Below are 15,783 nucleotides of genomic sequence, written 5' to 3'. Positions count from 1 at the left end.
TCCCACAGTCATGCCCAAACCTCACATTATGACCCTGCTGATGCCGCACTGATTTCCCAGAACCCATGAGAAAAAACAGACTGATTCTTGTAATGAGAAATATTTTTTCATATGTTGGAACAAGCGATCGATTCAGTAAAGGTGCTGTTTCTCGTTTAAATTCTAAGCACTCCCCTGGCTGGTGTGGCTCAGTTAGTTGAGCATCGTCCTGTGCACCGAGAGGCCCTGTTGGATTCCAGGTCAGGGCACATGTCCTGCTTGCAGGCTCGATCCCTAGTAGGGGGCATGTGGGAGGAAGCCAATTGATGTTTCTCTCTCCCCCTCTCCCTTCCTCTTTGACTGAAAACCAATAAAAACATATTTTTTAAATATATTTTATTGATTTTTTACAGAGAGGAAGAGAGAGGGATAGAGAGCTAGAAACATCGATCAGCTGCCTCCTGCACACCCCCTACTAGGGATGTGCCTGCAACCAAGGTACGGCATATGCCCTTGACCAGAATCGAACCTGGGACCCTTCAGTCCGCAGGCCAATGCTCTATCCACTGAGCCAAACCAGTTAGGGCAAAACATATTTAAAAAAAAAAAATCTAAGCACCAGTACAATGAGATACAAAAGGAACAAGTTTCAGTCTGGATTTGAAAAAGAGACTAGGAAACTGAAATCCTACCAAAGAGGTGACTCAGCTTACTAAGGTTTGTCCAAGATTGTGATAAAACAATTCTTTTAAGTTGGGTACTGACAGAACATTGTGAGTAGAAAGTCCTAAGCCTTGGATCTGGAGCCCCAATTTTTCTAACCTAATCTCCCCACAGTCACCTTAGAGCAAAGTACACAAAGTGTCATCTGTTGGTGGGTTCCCTGGTCTCCCCTTCCTTCCCTCTCCTCCCAAAATATCTCTTTGGGGTGTTCAAATGAAGTTCCTGGTGCTGTCACAAGCTAGTTACGCAAACGTGTGAGTAATATGTAAATGCCAAGATATAAGGTAGCTAAATATAACTCAAAACATAATTTTAATTGCCATGAGAGTAGGAAAAAGTTAATATGTAAGGCTTCCTATAAAAATTATACAATTAAATTTTATAAAAATTATATAATTAAAGACAATTTAAGGAAGAATGGAAATATGCATTCTTCGGTGGAATACAGAAACCACCCTTCCCTTGCTTAATACATCAGCAGCAGTAAGCCAGAGGTCAAGGGCAATCAAATTTACAATTATGTATCTATCAAATCTTCCTCCGTTGCTGCCCTAGCTTGGCTCTATACTAAGTATTATGACGCCAAGGGCACAAAGCAGGAAAACTTCTTAGGAAGATAATCAGAGCCTAAAAAGATGGTGTGTAAAGTTTTTTTTTCCCCCTTTCAAATTTGTTTTCTCACTGGGGGAAAAAAGGTTATTTTATTATGATGATTCTGTCTTCTGAGCCCCCCAAAAGAAACCATACGAAACCAAAGTTTTTCCATATGTGCAATGTAGAAAAAATATTGCTTAATTTCAAGCTATTTTTATTCTTACTTAAAGTTCAGGGTGAAAGCTTTCTAAAAAAAAAACACTGAGTGCCTACCATGTGCCAAATTATGTACTAAATGTGAGGACACAGCAGAAATAAAAGGTCCCTACCCTCACAGAGCTCACAGTATAAGAGTGAAGATAGGCATTTAACAAATAAGTAATTACTTAGCTAATCACAATGCTACTATGTTGCAAAAAAGAAATGCAGGATGCTAGGAGAAAGTACAATAGGGGGCAGGAAAGGCTTCAACGGAGTGAAATAAAGAGACCCACTAAGAGCGGTAGTCTCATGACAGAGGTTCATAAAAATGGTAGAACTGCTCAACCATCACTGTATTGGGGGACAAAAGAAATGATTACATTGAACAGAAGTAGTTCAGATCATATGCCTTATGAAGTACCTTTATGTCACAGTGCCCACAAGCTAGCCTAATTACAACCCATAATACTGCAAAGTTCATTTTGGCTCAGAGAGAGTGCCCTTTAGCATTAGGCACTCAGATGAAGGCCTTATACCTGGAACAAGAGAACAAGCTTGAAGTTGTCTGATGATGTGACTCAGCTCCCCCTGAAGATTAGCTCCACTGGAATTCTTGAGGGCCTCCAACATGCTCTCAGCATCAACTGTCCCATCACCTTCAGCATCAAACTGGGCAAAGGCCTACAAAAAAGAGATGCAAGAAAATCAAGCTCCAAATTTTGAAAAGAAAAAGAAATTTAAACAAATTTTTAAAAAATTTTTATTGATTTGAGAAACATCAATTTGTTGTTCCACTTATTTATGCATTCATTGGTTGCTTCTTATATGTTCCCTGACCAGAGATTGAACCCATAGTCTTGGTATTTCGAGACGATGTTCTAACTAACTGAACTACCCGATAGGGCCTACAATTCTTAAGGCCAATCATTTTTGTTGTTGTTGTTGTGGGGCAATTCCATATATGTCATTCAAAGAACAAATAAATTCAAGCAGTAATTCACTATGTTTTGCAGATATATGTATATAAGTATTACTACATGTATATACAATTTTATCATCTCATCTCTATTTCAAGAGAGTACTCCCAAATAATTTCAGAAGAAAGCAACCAATACAAAATTTTTCACCTGGTTACAAAGTGCTAAATACAAAGCTAGAATGAGAAAGAATTGGCTTAGAGTAACACCTCAGCTAAGCTGGGCCTTTGCTTTTATTTTTTTTATTTTCTTATTTTTTAAAATATATTTTATTGATTTTCTACAGAGAGGAAGGAAGAGGGATAGAGTTAGAAACATTGATGGGAGAGAAACATTGACCAGCTGCCTCCTGCACACCTCCTACTGGAGATGTGCCCACAACCAAGGTACCTGCCCTTGACTGGAATCGAACCTGGGACCTTGCAGTCCGCAGGCCGACGCTGTATCCACTGAGCCAAACCAGTTAGGGCAAGGACCTTTCGTTTTAAACACTCTTCTGACATATCTACTTCACAGTCCTGTTTTCACTGACCTTTAGCCATAATCTAACTTGCTCTTTACCCATGTTAGGGCCATCTGAGGAACTGTGTACAGCATGGGATTTGGTTTGAATCCTGCTCTGTCACTACCTGGCTATGTGACTTTATACATATTTCTTTACCTCCATAAGCCTCAGCTTCCTGATCTGAAATATCACCAAACTCACAGGCTGCTGCCTGGATTAAGTAACAGGTGAATAGAGCCAATAGTGAAAGCACAGCAGCATTGCAAGTGTTTCCCTTCTCCTGTCTAGTCTACAATGTTACCCCCTCCACTGCTTCTGACCCCATTCCCTCTTATATCCTATAAGACTTTCCTCATTTGGTAACTGCCCCTATTCCCAGATCTCAAGTCCTCCCTCATCAGTGGCTTCTTTCCTTCTGCTCATACACTCACTCACAGACATCCCTCACCAGGAAATACTTCAGGAGTCTCCTACCCTCTTTTCTAAGCAATCCCCTCTCTTCCTTAAAACTCCTGCTCCTTTTCTTTATTTTTCTCCTTCATGAAATACGAAAATGTCCTACTGAGGTTTCAAACTAATACAAATACCCCTATTCCATCACAGACCTCTGAACAATGCAATGTGTAATAGGGACATGTACAACCCCTTGAATTGGGGTCCAAAAACCAAGGACATAAATGCAGGATGGGGGACAGAGATTGGAAGCAACATGTGAGAAGGTTCTCGGCATTCTTTTTGCCTCTACTCAAGGTGACAAGATTATCCAAAAAGTTAGTAGGGCTAAAGACTTTACTAATCCTATATAATAAAAGAGAAACATGTAAATTGACCATCCCTCCGCTACACTCACCAGCCCATCAGGCGTGGGTATGCAAATTAACCTGACAAAGATGGAAGGTTAATTTGCATGCACAGAGAGCAGAGCAGGAGAGCTGGTGGAGACTGGAGGGGTTTGGGGAACTTGGCTCCCCAAGCCGCCAGACGGAGAGCAGAGAGGAAGAGCTGGCGGCTTGGAGGACCTGGCAGAGTGGGAGGCCGTGGGACAGAGACAGAGCAGGAAGGGAAAACCAAGAGCGTGGGGAGCACCAGGAATTCTGGGAATAGTAGTTCTGGTGGCAGCCCCAGGACTGGAAGCGGAAGCCCAAAGCACGAAGAGCACCAGGAATGCTGGGAATCGTAGTTCTGGTGGCAGACGGATCTCCTAGACCAGTGATGGCGAACCTTTTGAGCTCGGCGTGTCAGCATTTTGAAAAACCCTAACTTAACTCTGGTGCTATGTCACATATAGCAATTTTTTGATATTTGCAACCATAGTAAAACAAAGACTTATATTTTTGATATTTATTTTATATATTTAAATGCCGTTTAACAAAGAAAAATCAACCAAAAAAATGAGTTTGCGTGTCACCTCTGACACACGTGTCATAGGTTCGCCATCACTGTCCTAGACACTAGAACAAAGTGAGCCTGGAGCAAGTTACTGTTGCGGTGGGGGATGGAGGGAAAGCAAAGGTGAGAGACATAAGTAAAATCAGAGTGTCTAGAAAAAATTGAAGGGAAGATATCCTAAAAGTTCCAGGAAATCTCCACCAATGAAGCAAAGAAAAAAAATGCCTCTATTATTCTGTGAGCAACCAACCAAACTGAGTTGGGGTCTCAGACAATTCGCTCATATGACTGCAAAGACAGACTCCTGGATTGGAGAGGGCTCCCCTTAGGGCTCCCAGATTGGAGAGGGTGCAGGTCGGGCCGAGGGACCCACATCCCCCAGTGCACGAATGTCATGCACCGGGCCTCTAGTCTAGGTATAATGTTCTAAAGGATAGAAGATATCCTATTCTTTTCTGATTAGACCAAATCAAGGACCCTGAGTTAGTTTGGAAGCTACACACCAAAAGGAAGAGAGTTACAGGCCAGTTGTTTTGTAGAGCATTTCTCAACTTGGGCTGTGTGATGCTTCCTCATGATTAGATTCAGGTTATGCATTCTTAGCAGGACTACCACAGAAGTGACCCTGTGATCTTCTTGGTACATAGTATCAGGAGCTGATTTTTTTCCATTACCATTGAAGTTACTTTTAATGACTTGGTTAAGATACTGTCTGCCAGGTTTCTGCATTTTAAAATAGGTATTTGGGGAGGTTCATTTGAGATCTTGCTCTCTGGCATATGTTGTCATTTTAGCTCAAATAAACTCTTAAAATCCTCAGAGAACAAGCTTGCAAACAGCAGATTACCTACCCCTCGTCTGGCCTATGAACCTGTCAGGCTCCTTAGGGGCACCATCCATCCATTTTTCCATCAGAAACCAGGGGTGAGTCCACGTAGGTGTTCTGCATGTGTGTAGGTTGCAGTGAACTCCTCGGATGGTGGAGGGGCAATCCCGCAGTGGAGCAGAGTGGCTCTGTTTGTGCCACTCTGAGAGGAGCGTGGGGTACCTTTAGTCCCCCACTTTTAAATGAACAGACAGCCCAGGACCACTAGACATTTGAGGAAATGATTAATATGAAACAGAAAAAAACAACTTGGAGAAAGAAAGGACTATTCAAGGAGAAGAAAAGGACTATCAATATCTTCAGAGAAATATTTTAAAAGATATTTTTAATGCCAGCTTTATTGAGGTTTAATACAGTGAGTTTTAGTATATTCTGTGTAGCCACCACAACCACTAATAAAAAAGGACATTACAACCATGAAATAACAAAATACTAATATTAAAAACAGGCTATTCAGAAAAATTTTTAAAGCTCTTGAAAATTAAAATATCAAGGCAAAATAAAAATATTGACAGATTTTGGAAGATAATCCTTATTAGGCTGGAAGACAGAGTTAACTAAAGTGCCCCAAAAGTAGATAAAAAAGACAAAATGATGGAAACTGAAAAAGAAAAGAAGAAAAATCAATCCAGGACATCTAACATCCAAATAATGAGCTCCAGAAAAAGGGTACACAGAAAACAGAGAGGAGGAAATCACAATTGTTATGGTTCAAGATAATTTCCCCATACAAGGGACAAGAGTTCTGAGACTAAAGAGGCTGAGTCCCCTGCAAAATGGATTAAAGCACATCATAATGAAATTCCACAACACTGAGAGGAAAGAGAAGTCCCTACGTTCAGGAGAAGATGCAGTTCCAAGTAAAAGGCTAAGAATCAGAATGGGACTGATTCAGCAGTTACACTGGAAGCCAGAAGGCAAGGGGAGCAGGACCTTCAACATTCTCAGGGACTTTCCTAACCCAGAAGTCACACTCAGCCCAATACCATCAACTGTGCAAGAGAATAAAAACATTCCTACACAAAAAAGAACTACTTAACACTCCCTTGTTTAGAAAGCCACTAGACAAGGATGGGGCCATTTGAAGGAATACACCCAGAAAGAGGAAGAATGGGATCCGACCAAGAGAAAATGAATCCCCAGATAATGGAGATTCTAAGATGCTACCTGCACAGAAGACCTAGAGAATACCAAGTTTACCAGTAGATTGAAGCAGATCAGAAGGCACTAGGAAACAGGCTTTGAGAACATGAACTGATAGAATACCCATGTAACTGAACATATTGAATGTTTGTGTGAGAAGAGATTTAGAAAATCTGGGGTTAAATTAATGGTAAAAGACAAAAATATTAAGTAAAAGAAAAGTACCAATTTAATGGTTAACTCCAAAGAAAATGTGTAATAAAGGAAACGTAACCATGGAATAGTACATGGCCAAGCTATGAATAAAATTTCTATAATAATGAACATATCAAGAGTGATCTAAAAAAATTGAAACAAGGGAGGACAAGAGATGGGCAGGTATGGACAAGGACAGGAAGGTGAAAGACAACTAAAGTCTCATAGTCTACAGTGGGAATAAAATGGATATAACCTAAACCTAAAAACTCATAAAGAATATAAACACAGTCAGACTAAAAGGAAGATTTACTGCTTACTCTGAGACATGGGACAAGACTCTGGGCCTCTCTAAATCTCAATTCCTCTTTCCACCCAACCTTTCTTCATGGCTTATCGTCAGGATCCAAAGGCTTAGCAAAGAAGACTATGCCTAGTAAACCGCATGGAGCTGTTGTTACAATCTAGATAGAAGGCCGTTATTGCTCTGTAGAGAAGAGATGGAAGAGTGGGCTGGCTGACTGCAGATTTGCATCCATTTGCTTTGGTCTGAGGGCAGCATGAGACAGGACATAGGCCATTCCTATTGAACCTCCTTGACCATTACTGAGATCAAGACCATGGTACATACATGAGAATGTGCCAAAATCATCACAGACCAGAAATGTGTGCCCAGACCAGCAGAATGCAATGCAGTGGGCATAGGCTGCACGCTAGTTCAACTTGGGAGAAACACGCTCCATCAGAAGTCCAAAGACCTAGATCTGGTCCCAGTTCTGCTACTTATTGACTGAGAGGACCACTATCCATATAAGGCCTAGGTCACTCATCTGTCTCACATCCCATGTCTAAGTGAAATAGTAAAAGGACTCTCACATAGAAGGAGTAAACAATCTAGTGTAAAACAAAAACAGAGAAAAATAACACTACTAACAGCAACATTTATTGAGCATTAAGCATGTGCCAGGCACTGTTCTAGGTGCTTCACATGAACTAATTCATAATCCTCACATCAACTAGGTAAGGTAGATAGTATTATTATACTCGTTTTATGTGTGAAGCAACTGGAACATGAAGTGGTCATGTAAGTCAATCAAGGTCACATGGCTTGAGGGTGGATCTGTCCACAGGCAGGTTGACTCCAGGGCCCGATTCTCAAGCTCAGTCTAAAGAGCAGTAGAATAGGTAGACTTACAAAGCAGCAAACTCGCTGATACCATTAATAGGCTAACTACAGGTGTCCAGGATATTACAGAAGGGAATCCCTTTATGGGGGAAGGGAGACAGGTTGCATGCAATGGTTACTAAGGTCCTAGCCAACTCAGACTCTAGATTAGGTGCCAAACAAGTATCATCCTCCAGATCTACCATGTTCTCTCTCACCTAAGAAGGTACAGCACATGCTGTACCTTTCTTCCTTTGTCTGGAAAATTCTTCCAGCCTCTCAAGCTTTGGTTTGGTGAAGCCTTTCTCAAACTCCATTCTACTATTAAATGCTTCTCTGTGGTCCTTTTTTAAAAACATTGTTTTAGCTTATTTGTTTGTTTGCTTATTTATTTACTAGAGACCTGGTGCACAAAAATTTGTGCACTGGGGAGAGGGGGGGGAGCCCTCAGCCCAGCCTGTGCCCTCTCCCAGTCTGGGACCCCTTGGGGGATGACCACCTGCTGGCTTCGGCCCGCTCCCTGGGGGATTGGGCCTAAGCTGGTAGTCAGACATCCCTCTGGCAGCCTGGCAGCCCTCGGGGGATGTCCACTTGCCAGCAGGGAGCAGGCCTAAGCTGCAGTCGGACATCCTTAGCACTGCTGAGGAGGCGGGAGAGGCTCCCACCACCACTGCTGTACTGGCAGCCATCAGCCTGGCTTGTGGCTGAGCAGAGCTCCCCCTGTGGGAGCGTACTGACCACTAGGGGGCAGCTCCTGCATTGAGCGTCTGCCCTCTGGTGGTCAGTGTGTGTCATAGTGACCAGTCATTCCAAGTTGTTCTGCTGTTAAGGTCAATTTGCATATTACCCTTTTATTATATAGGTTTTTAAAATATATTTTTATTTATTTCAGAGAGGAAGAGGGAGGTAGAGAGAGCTAGAAACATCAATGATGAGAGAGAATCATTGATTGGCTGCTTGCTGCACGCCTCCTACTGGGGATCAAGCCTGCAACCCAGGCATGTGCCCTTGACCGGAATCGAACCCAGGACTCTTCAGTACGCAGGCCAATGTTCTATCCACTGAGCCAAACCAGCTAGAGCTAATTTATTTGAGAGAGAAAGAGAGAGACAGAGACAGAGACACACAGAGAGTGACATTGATTTTGTTGTTCCACTTATCTATGCATTCATTGGTTGATTCTTGTATGTTTGCTGACCAGGATCAAACCCACAACCTTAGTACATAGGGATGATGTCTAACCAACTGAGCTATTCGGCCAGGGCTTCCCTATAGTGCTTGAAAGTGGAAAGGGCTTAGGATGCACAAAAGGGAAGAGAAAGAGAACAAAGGACAAAATGCCCACGTGTATGAGAAGCAGTGAATGGACCTAGATGCTTAAAGAGTACTGGGAGATAAGCATGGAAAGATTTAAATGTTAGACCAACATTTGACACTGAAGTTTCTAAAGGAAGACAGCGCATGATGAAGTGGCATTTTGGAAATCACATAAAGGCAAAAGAGATATGACCTTTCCTCCACAGCTCTCTTGGATCATGAATTGCTCCACAAGAAGCCAATACCGCCGAAACTGGTTTGGCTCAGTGGATGGAGCGTCGGCCTGCGGACTGGAAGGTCCCAGGTTCGATTCCGGTCAGGGGCATGTACCTGGGTTGTGGGCACATCCCCAGTGGGAGATGTGCAGGAGGCAGCTGATCGATGTTTCTCTCTTATCGATGTTTCTGGCTCTCTATCTCTCTCCCTTCCTCTCTGTAAAAAATCAATAAAATATATTTTTTAAAAAAAAGAAGAAGAAGCCAATACCATCCTCCTCCTCACAGCAAAGCACTCAGAGCCAAAATCACCCAAGATCTTTCTCTTCTAAACTGCCGCATCACCCGTAATGGCCATCACTCACTGAAGACTTCCTGTGTATTGGATATTACAGGCTCCTGGCTAGGGGGCACTCACAGCCTCGCTGCAGAACAGGACCAGACAACCAGACAGTGTGCTCTAAGTGCCAAGTGACCTGCACAGAGGAGAAAACAAAAAGCCTAAAGGGTGGGCTGGAAACACCATTATACAGAAGCCATCTGAATCCCGCCACAAGAAAGGCTCGGTCCTGGTCAGGTGACAGTGCCAAGACAGGGAATCTTGAAGAACTAAGAAAAGGAAGGTCCACACACAGGACAAGGAAGGTATCCCACTGGCTGGAGCACCGGACTTGGGCAGGAGACAGAGATAGATGAGGTCAGACAGAGGAATAGGCCAGCCTGTGGGCTCGCTCTCATTCAGAGGATCCCTCAGGAAGTGGGGAGCCCCCGGGGCTGCGAGCTGAGAATAAGCCATGCTTGTAGCCTGCTTCATCTTTATGGTACATATACATGTCTCTCACACTCTGTGTCTTGAAGGGGTAGAGAATTACAACTGTATTATATTTGCATGGTTCTGGGGGCTCAGAGCCATTTTAAATTAGTTGATTAATACTTCCAACATGGTAACACCAAAATAGTATTGTTCTCCAAATTTCCTCTAAACCCAATAGTGACTAAGAGCCTTTTAAATTTTTCACTAATATCTGTTTCCTCCAACATCAAGAAATATCTTTTTTAAAAATATATTTTTATTGATTTCAGAGAGGAAGGGAGAGGGAGAGAGAGAAACACCAATGATGAGATAGGATCATTGAACTGACTGCCTCCTGCCCACCCCACACTGGGGATCGAGCCTGCAACCGGGCATGTGCCATAACCTGGAATCAAACTGTGACCTCCTGGTTCATAAGTTGACACTCAACCACTGGGCTATACAACCGGCCTCTTTTTATTATTATTATTATTATTGTTAATCCTCACCTGAGAATATTTTTTCCATTGATTTTTAGAGAAAGTGAAAGGGAGGGAGAGAAAGAGAAAGCGAGAGGGAGGGAGAGAGGAGGAGGAAAGGGGGGAGAGAGAAATGGGGGTGGGGTGGAGAGAGAGAGAGAGGAGAGAGAGACACATCGATTGGTTGCCTCCTGCACGCCCCCTGACTGGGGTGGGGGACTGAACCTGCAACCCATCCGTTTGTGGGCCTACACTCCAACCATTGAGCAACACCAGCCAGGGCAAGAAATATCTTATTAAAAGGTTGCAGACTGAACATATGCCGAAGGAATTTCTTCTCTGATAATGGTCCTAGAGCAATGGAAACTAAAGAGAAAATAAACAAATGGGACTACATCAAAATAAAAAGCTTTTGCACAGCAAAGGAAACCATCAACAAAACAACAAGAAAACCCACTACATGGGAGAACATATTTGCCAATGTTATCACCGATAAGGGTTTAATCTCCAACATTTATAGGGAACTCATACAACTTAACAAAAGGAAGATAAACAATCCAATCAAAAAATGGGCAACGGACCTAGACAGACACTTTTCAAAAGAGGACATACAGAAAGCCAAGAGACATATGAAAACATGCTCAAAGTCACTAATCATCCGAGAGATGCAAATCAAAACGACAATGCGGTATCATCTCACACCTGTCAGAATGGCTATCATCAACAAATCAACAAACAAGTGCTGGAGAGGATGTGGAGAAAAAGGAACCCTTCTGCACTGCTGGTGGGAATGCAGACTGGTGAAGCCACTGTGAAGAACAGTATGGAGCTTCCTCAAAAAACTACAAATGGAACTCCCATTTGACCCAGTGATCCCACTTCTAGGAATATATCCCAAGAAGCCAGAAACACCAATCAGAAAGGATATATGCACCCCTATGTTCATAGCAGCACAATTCACCATAGCTAAGATTTGGAAACAGCCTAAGTGCCCATCAGCAGATGAGTGGATTAAAAAACTGGTACATCTACACAATGGAATACTACGCTGCTGTAAAAAAGAAGGAACTCTTGCCATTTGCAACAGCATGGATGGAACTGGAGAGCATTAGGCTAAGTGAAATAAGCCAGTCAGAGAAAGACAAATACCACATGATCTCACTCATTTGTGGAATATAGAGAACAACATAGACTGATGAACAGGGATAGAACCCAAGACAGAGAAACAGCGATCATACTATTAATCCCCAGAGGGAAAGTAGGGGAGAGTGGGGGTAAGGGGAAGAGGTCAACCAAAGGACTTGTATGCATGCGTATAAGCCAAACCAATGGACATGGACAACAGGGGGATGAGAGCATGAGTGGGGGCTGGGGGGGGGGTGAAGATGGGAGTTAATGGGGGGGATGAGGACACATTTTTAATACCTTAACCAATAAAGAAAAAAAAAGTTTGCAGATTGAATATAAAATACAAGTTTGAAGATGAAGACTGAACCATATTCAATCTTTTAAATGAAACTGAGGGCACTATGGGTGGAAACACTTACTGAGTGCTGGCTATGCACCAGGACTGTGCTAAGACAATAAATGAATAAAAATGGTCCTTCCATCAGGGTTTACAATCCAATGAATTTCACAAAGTAAGCACCAAAACTAATATGACAAATTAATAAAATAAGACCTATTCATATTAAATTCCTACCTTAAAGCCATCTGCTATCAGCCTGTGTTGAGCACTTTTTTCCTGCTCTACATGATTTTCTGGAAGCATATAATATTAAGAGCACAAATATCTAACCTCTAATCTCTGATGTCAAATAAGAATTTAATTTTAACTCTATTTCTCGTCTACATATAAGTCAATTAAATATTGCTTCCTGTGAGCAAACCAGAGTATTTCTCCATGGACCACACCCACCATGAGAAAAGAAAGGTGTGTTGTACTATAAAATGATAACATCTCAGACTCTGGGCCATACAGCAACTCCTTTAGGACACCACCTTAAGCAATTGTGGTCAGGAACATGAAGGCAAGACAGCTGTGTGGACATGGAGAGCAATGCAAACTGGTAGCCAAGAAAAAACACCAACATGTAAACCTTGGAAACTTTTAGCTATTTAATAGTAAATAATGTACACCAATGAGAACCTGCTCTATGGTGCTAGCTCTTATAAATTGAATGAAGAGAAATAATTCATCATTTTAGTTGCTACTAAAAAGATATTTTATTATTTCACAAAAATCTTTAAACTTTTATTAGAATATCACAATACATTTTCATAAGCTTACTTGCGGAATTAACTAAGACACAGAAATGTGTACTTAATCAAGTCAAAAGACAGACTTGTTTTTAAAGCAGAGAATCAAATGCATGGCTTATATTTACTTATTTTTATATTACTAATATAATACTCCCTTATTTATAGACAGGACAACCAACCACAATGAGATGATCCCAATCATTAGGTATTATTATTATTAATAATAATTTTAATCCTCACTGGAAGCTATGTTTTATTGCTTGTAGAAAGAGAAGGGAGGGAGGGAGAGGGAGAGAGAGAGAGACATCAATATCAGTTGCCTCCCCTATGCACCCTGACCAGAAATTGAACCTGCAACCTAAGTGTGTGCTCTGATTGGGAATCGAACCTGCAACCTTTTAGTGTATGGAGACGACGCTCCAACAGGCTGAGCCACCCAGCCAGGACCCAATCATTAAGTGTTTAAACTTTGGCTAAGCCTTCACTTTGAGTCAGAACCACTCTCTTCAAATAACCAGTGCTAACCAGTGAGAGTCATGAAATTGTAGTAACAACCTAGGCCCCAACTCTCCCACCCAAATCTGCCATAATCGCCTCCTAACTGATCTGCTTGGGTCCACTCTGACCCCACTCTGGTTCTCCCACAAGGCACCCACAACTAGCATGGCACTTTATTTAAAACTCCCCTGTTTCTAAACTCCTATTTAACGAGGATGCAAAAAACTCCCACAATCTGGTCCCTGCCTACTTCTCTAACCTTGTTCTCCTCCTGCTGCATTCTATGACCTAGCCCAGTGGTCGGCAAACTCATTAGTCAACAGAGCCAAATATCAACAGTACAACGATTGAAATTTCTTTTGAGAGCCAAATTTTTTAAACTTAAACTATATAGGTAGATACATTATTAACTTAATTAGGGTACTCCTAAGGCTTAGGAAGAGCCACACTCAAGGGACCAAAGAGCCGCATGTGGCTCGTGAGCCGCAGTTTGCCGACCACAGATCTAGCCACATAAATAAAAGACTGCTATTATAACCCAATACCTATTTTCTTCCTCAGTAATTCAATTCTGAGTTTTAGCTGAATATGTGGGAAAGGAATAAGGATCTTTCCCAGCCTCCCTTGCAGCTATGTGGCTGAATTTGGGTCAATGGGATATGAGCCATGCCCTTAAGAGAAGAAGTATGGCCCTTTCCCTTTCCTGCTGGTTGGAATGTGGAAACTAAAAGCTGAAGGAGTCATTTGGATCACTAGGTAGAAAGTGTCTGGTGGAGGATGACAGCACAAGATGGATAGAGCCAGGTCCAATAGCTGTGAAACTGCCAAACCTGGACTTTTACATAAGAAGCTTCTTTACTGTTTAAAGCACTGTTGCACTGGGTTTTCTGTCCCTTGAGGCAGTTTTACCTAACCCTAATATATGATACCATTCTGCCATATTCTCCATTCTCTGGACTCTGGAGTCATGCATGTGATTCCCTCTGTCTGGAACACTGCTAACACCTTCTGTACTGTCTGCTTTCATCCTTCAAATCTGAGCTGAAATGTTACTCTCTCAGGTAAGTCTTCCTTGACTCTCTAGATGAGGTTAAATATTCTTGCTATCTTTCCCTTACACCTTCCCTTGGGTAATCCTCACCATGCCTATAATTGCTGGGTTAATGTGAATCTCTTTCAGTATTACATACTCTTTAAGGACAAATATCTGCTTTGCCCACTGTCATCCAGGTGTTTGGCACTCAGTATATGCCCAACAAATATTTGTTCAATAAACAAATGAATAATGTCATAGTCCTTGCATAATTTCTGGACCACACCCTGAGTACTTCCTGGCCTTACATTACAGGACTCCTGTAAACTTCACCTGTAGTTCTATTCCTGTCTAACAATCTCACAATGTAAACACTATTTCTCTACTCTCTCTCTTGGATAATTCTGAAATGTGTCAACTCCTTCAACAGATCCACACAGTTCTTTCTTGCACACTTTCACTTTCTTATAATATACCTAGGACTAGAGTGGAAAGAATTATGGATATTCTTGGAATTTAAGAAAAAAAATGGAACAGCAATTTTAAGAAGAACAAAGTTGAAAGTATCATGCTATCTGATGTCAAACTATATTACAAGGTTATAGTAATCAAAACATCCTGGTACTAGCATAAAAACAGACACATAGATTAATAGAACAAAGTAGAGAGCTCAAAAGTAAACCCACGCCTTTCTCTTACCAATATTTTTTTCTAATGTATTCCCTCAGACAAGGGAAACAAAAGAAAAAATAAGCAAATGGGAATACATCAAACTAAAAAGTTTTCACACAATACAGGAAACCAGCAACAAAACAAAAAGACAACCTACTGAACCAGAGAAGATATTCAACAATGATATATCTGATAAGGGAATATATATACATATATATAGATATATAGATATATAGATATGTATATATATCCAAAATTTATAAAGAACTCCTACAACTCAACACCAAAACAAACAACCCCATTAAGAAATGGGCAGAGGACCTGAATAGACACTTCTCCAAAGAGGACAGACAGATGGCCAATAGACATATGAAAAGATGCTCAATGTCACTAATCATCAGGGAAATGCACATTGAAACCACTATGAGGTATCTCTTCACATCTGTCAGAATGGCTACCATCAATAAATCAACAAATAACAAGTGTTGGCAAGGATGTGGAGAAAAGGGAACCCTTGTGCACTATTGGTGGGAATGCAGATTGGTGCAGCCACTATGGAAAACAGTACAGAAGTTCCTCAAAAAATTAAAAATGAGCCCTAGCCAGTTTGGCTCAGTAGATCGAACATCGGCTGCAAACTGAAGGGTCCCAGGTTTGATTCTGGTCAAGAGCACATGCTCAGGTTGCGGGCTCAATCCCCAGTAGGGGGTGTGCAGGAGGCAGCAGATCAATGATTCTCATCATTGATGTCTCTCTC

The 15,783-nt window shown here is 41.7% G+C and overlaps 1 protein-coding gene across 2 annotated transcripts in view; it reads right to left on the bottom strand.

The window, feature by feature from the left end:
- ZZEF1 (zinc finger ZZ-type and EF-hand domain containing 1) overlaps nt 1–15,783 on the bottom strand; it is a 113,694-nt gene that overhangs the window by 95,484 nt on the left and 2,427 nt on the right. For both annotated transcript variants that reach the window (XM_059669038.1, XM_059669039.1), the window contains exon 2: nt 2,034–2,178. In XM_059669038.1, coding sequence (XP_059525021.1) covers nt 2,034–2,178 — 145 coding nt within the window. The remainder of the gene's footprint in view (nt 1–2,033; nt 2,179–15,783) is intronic.

This window comes from Myotis daubentonii, chromosome 16 (genome assembly GCF_963259705.1).
Source record: "Myotis daubentonii chromosome 16, mMyoDau2.1, whole genome shotgun sequence".
In the NCBI taxonomy this organism is placed as follows: Eukaryota; Metazoa; Chordata; class Mammalia; order Chiroptera; family Vespertilionidae; genus Myotis; species Myotis daubentonii.
The sequence above is the reverse complement of the archived record's forward strand: the minus strand, read 5'-3'. Positions and strand labels throughout refer to the sequence as shown.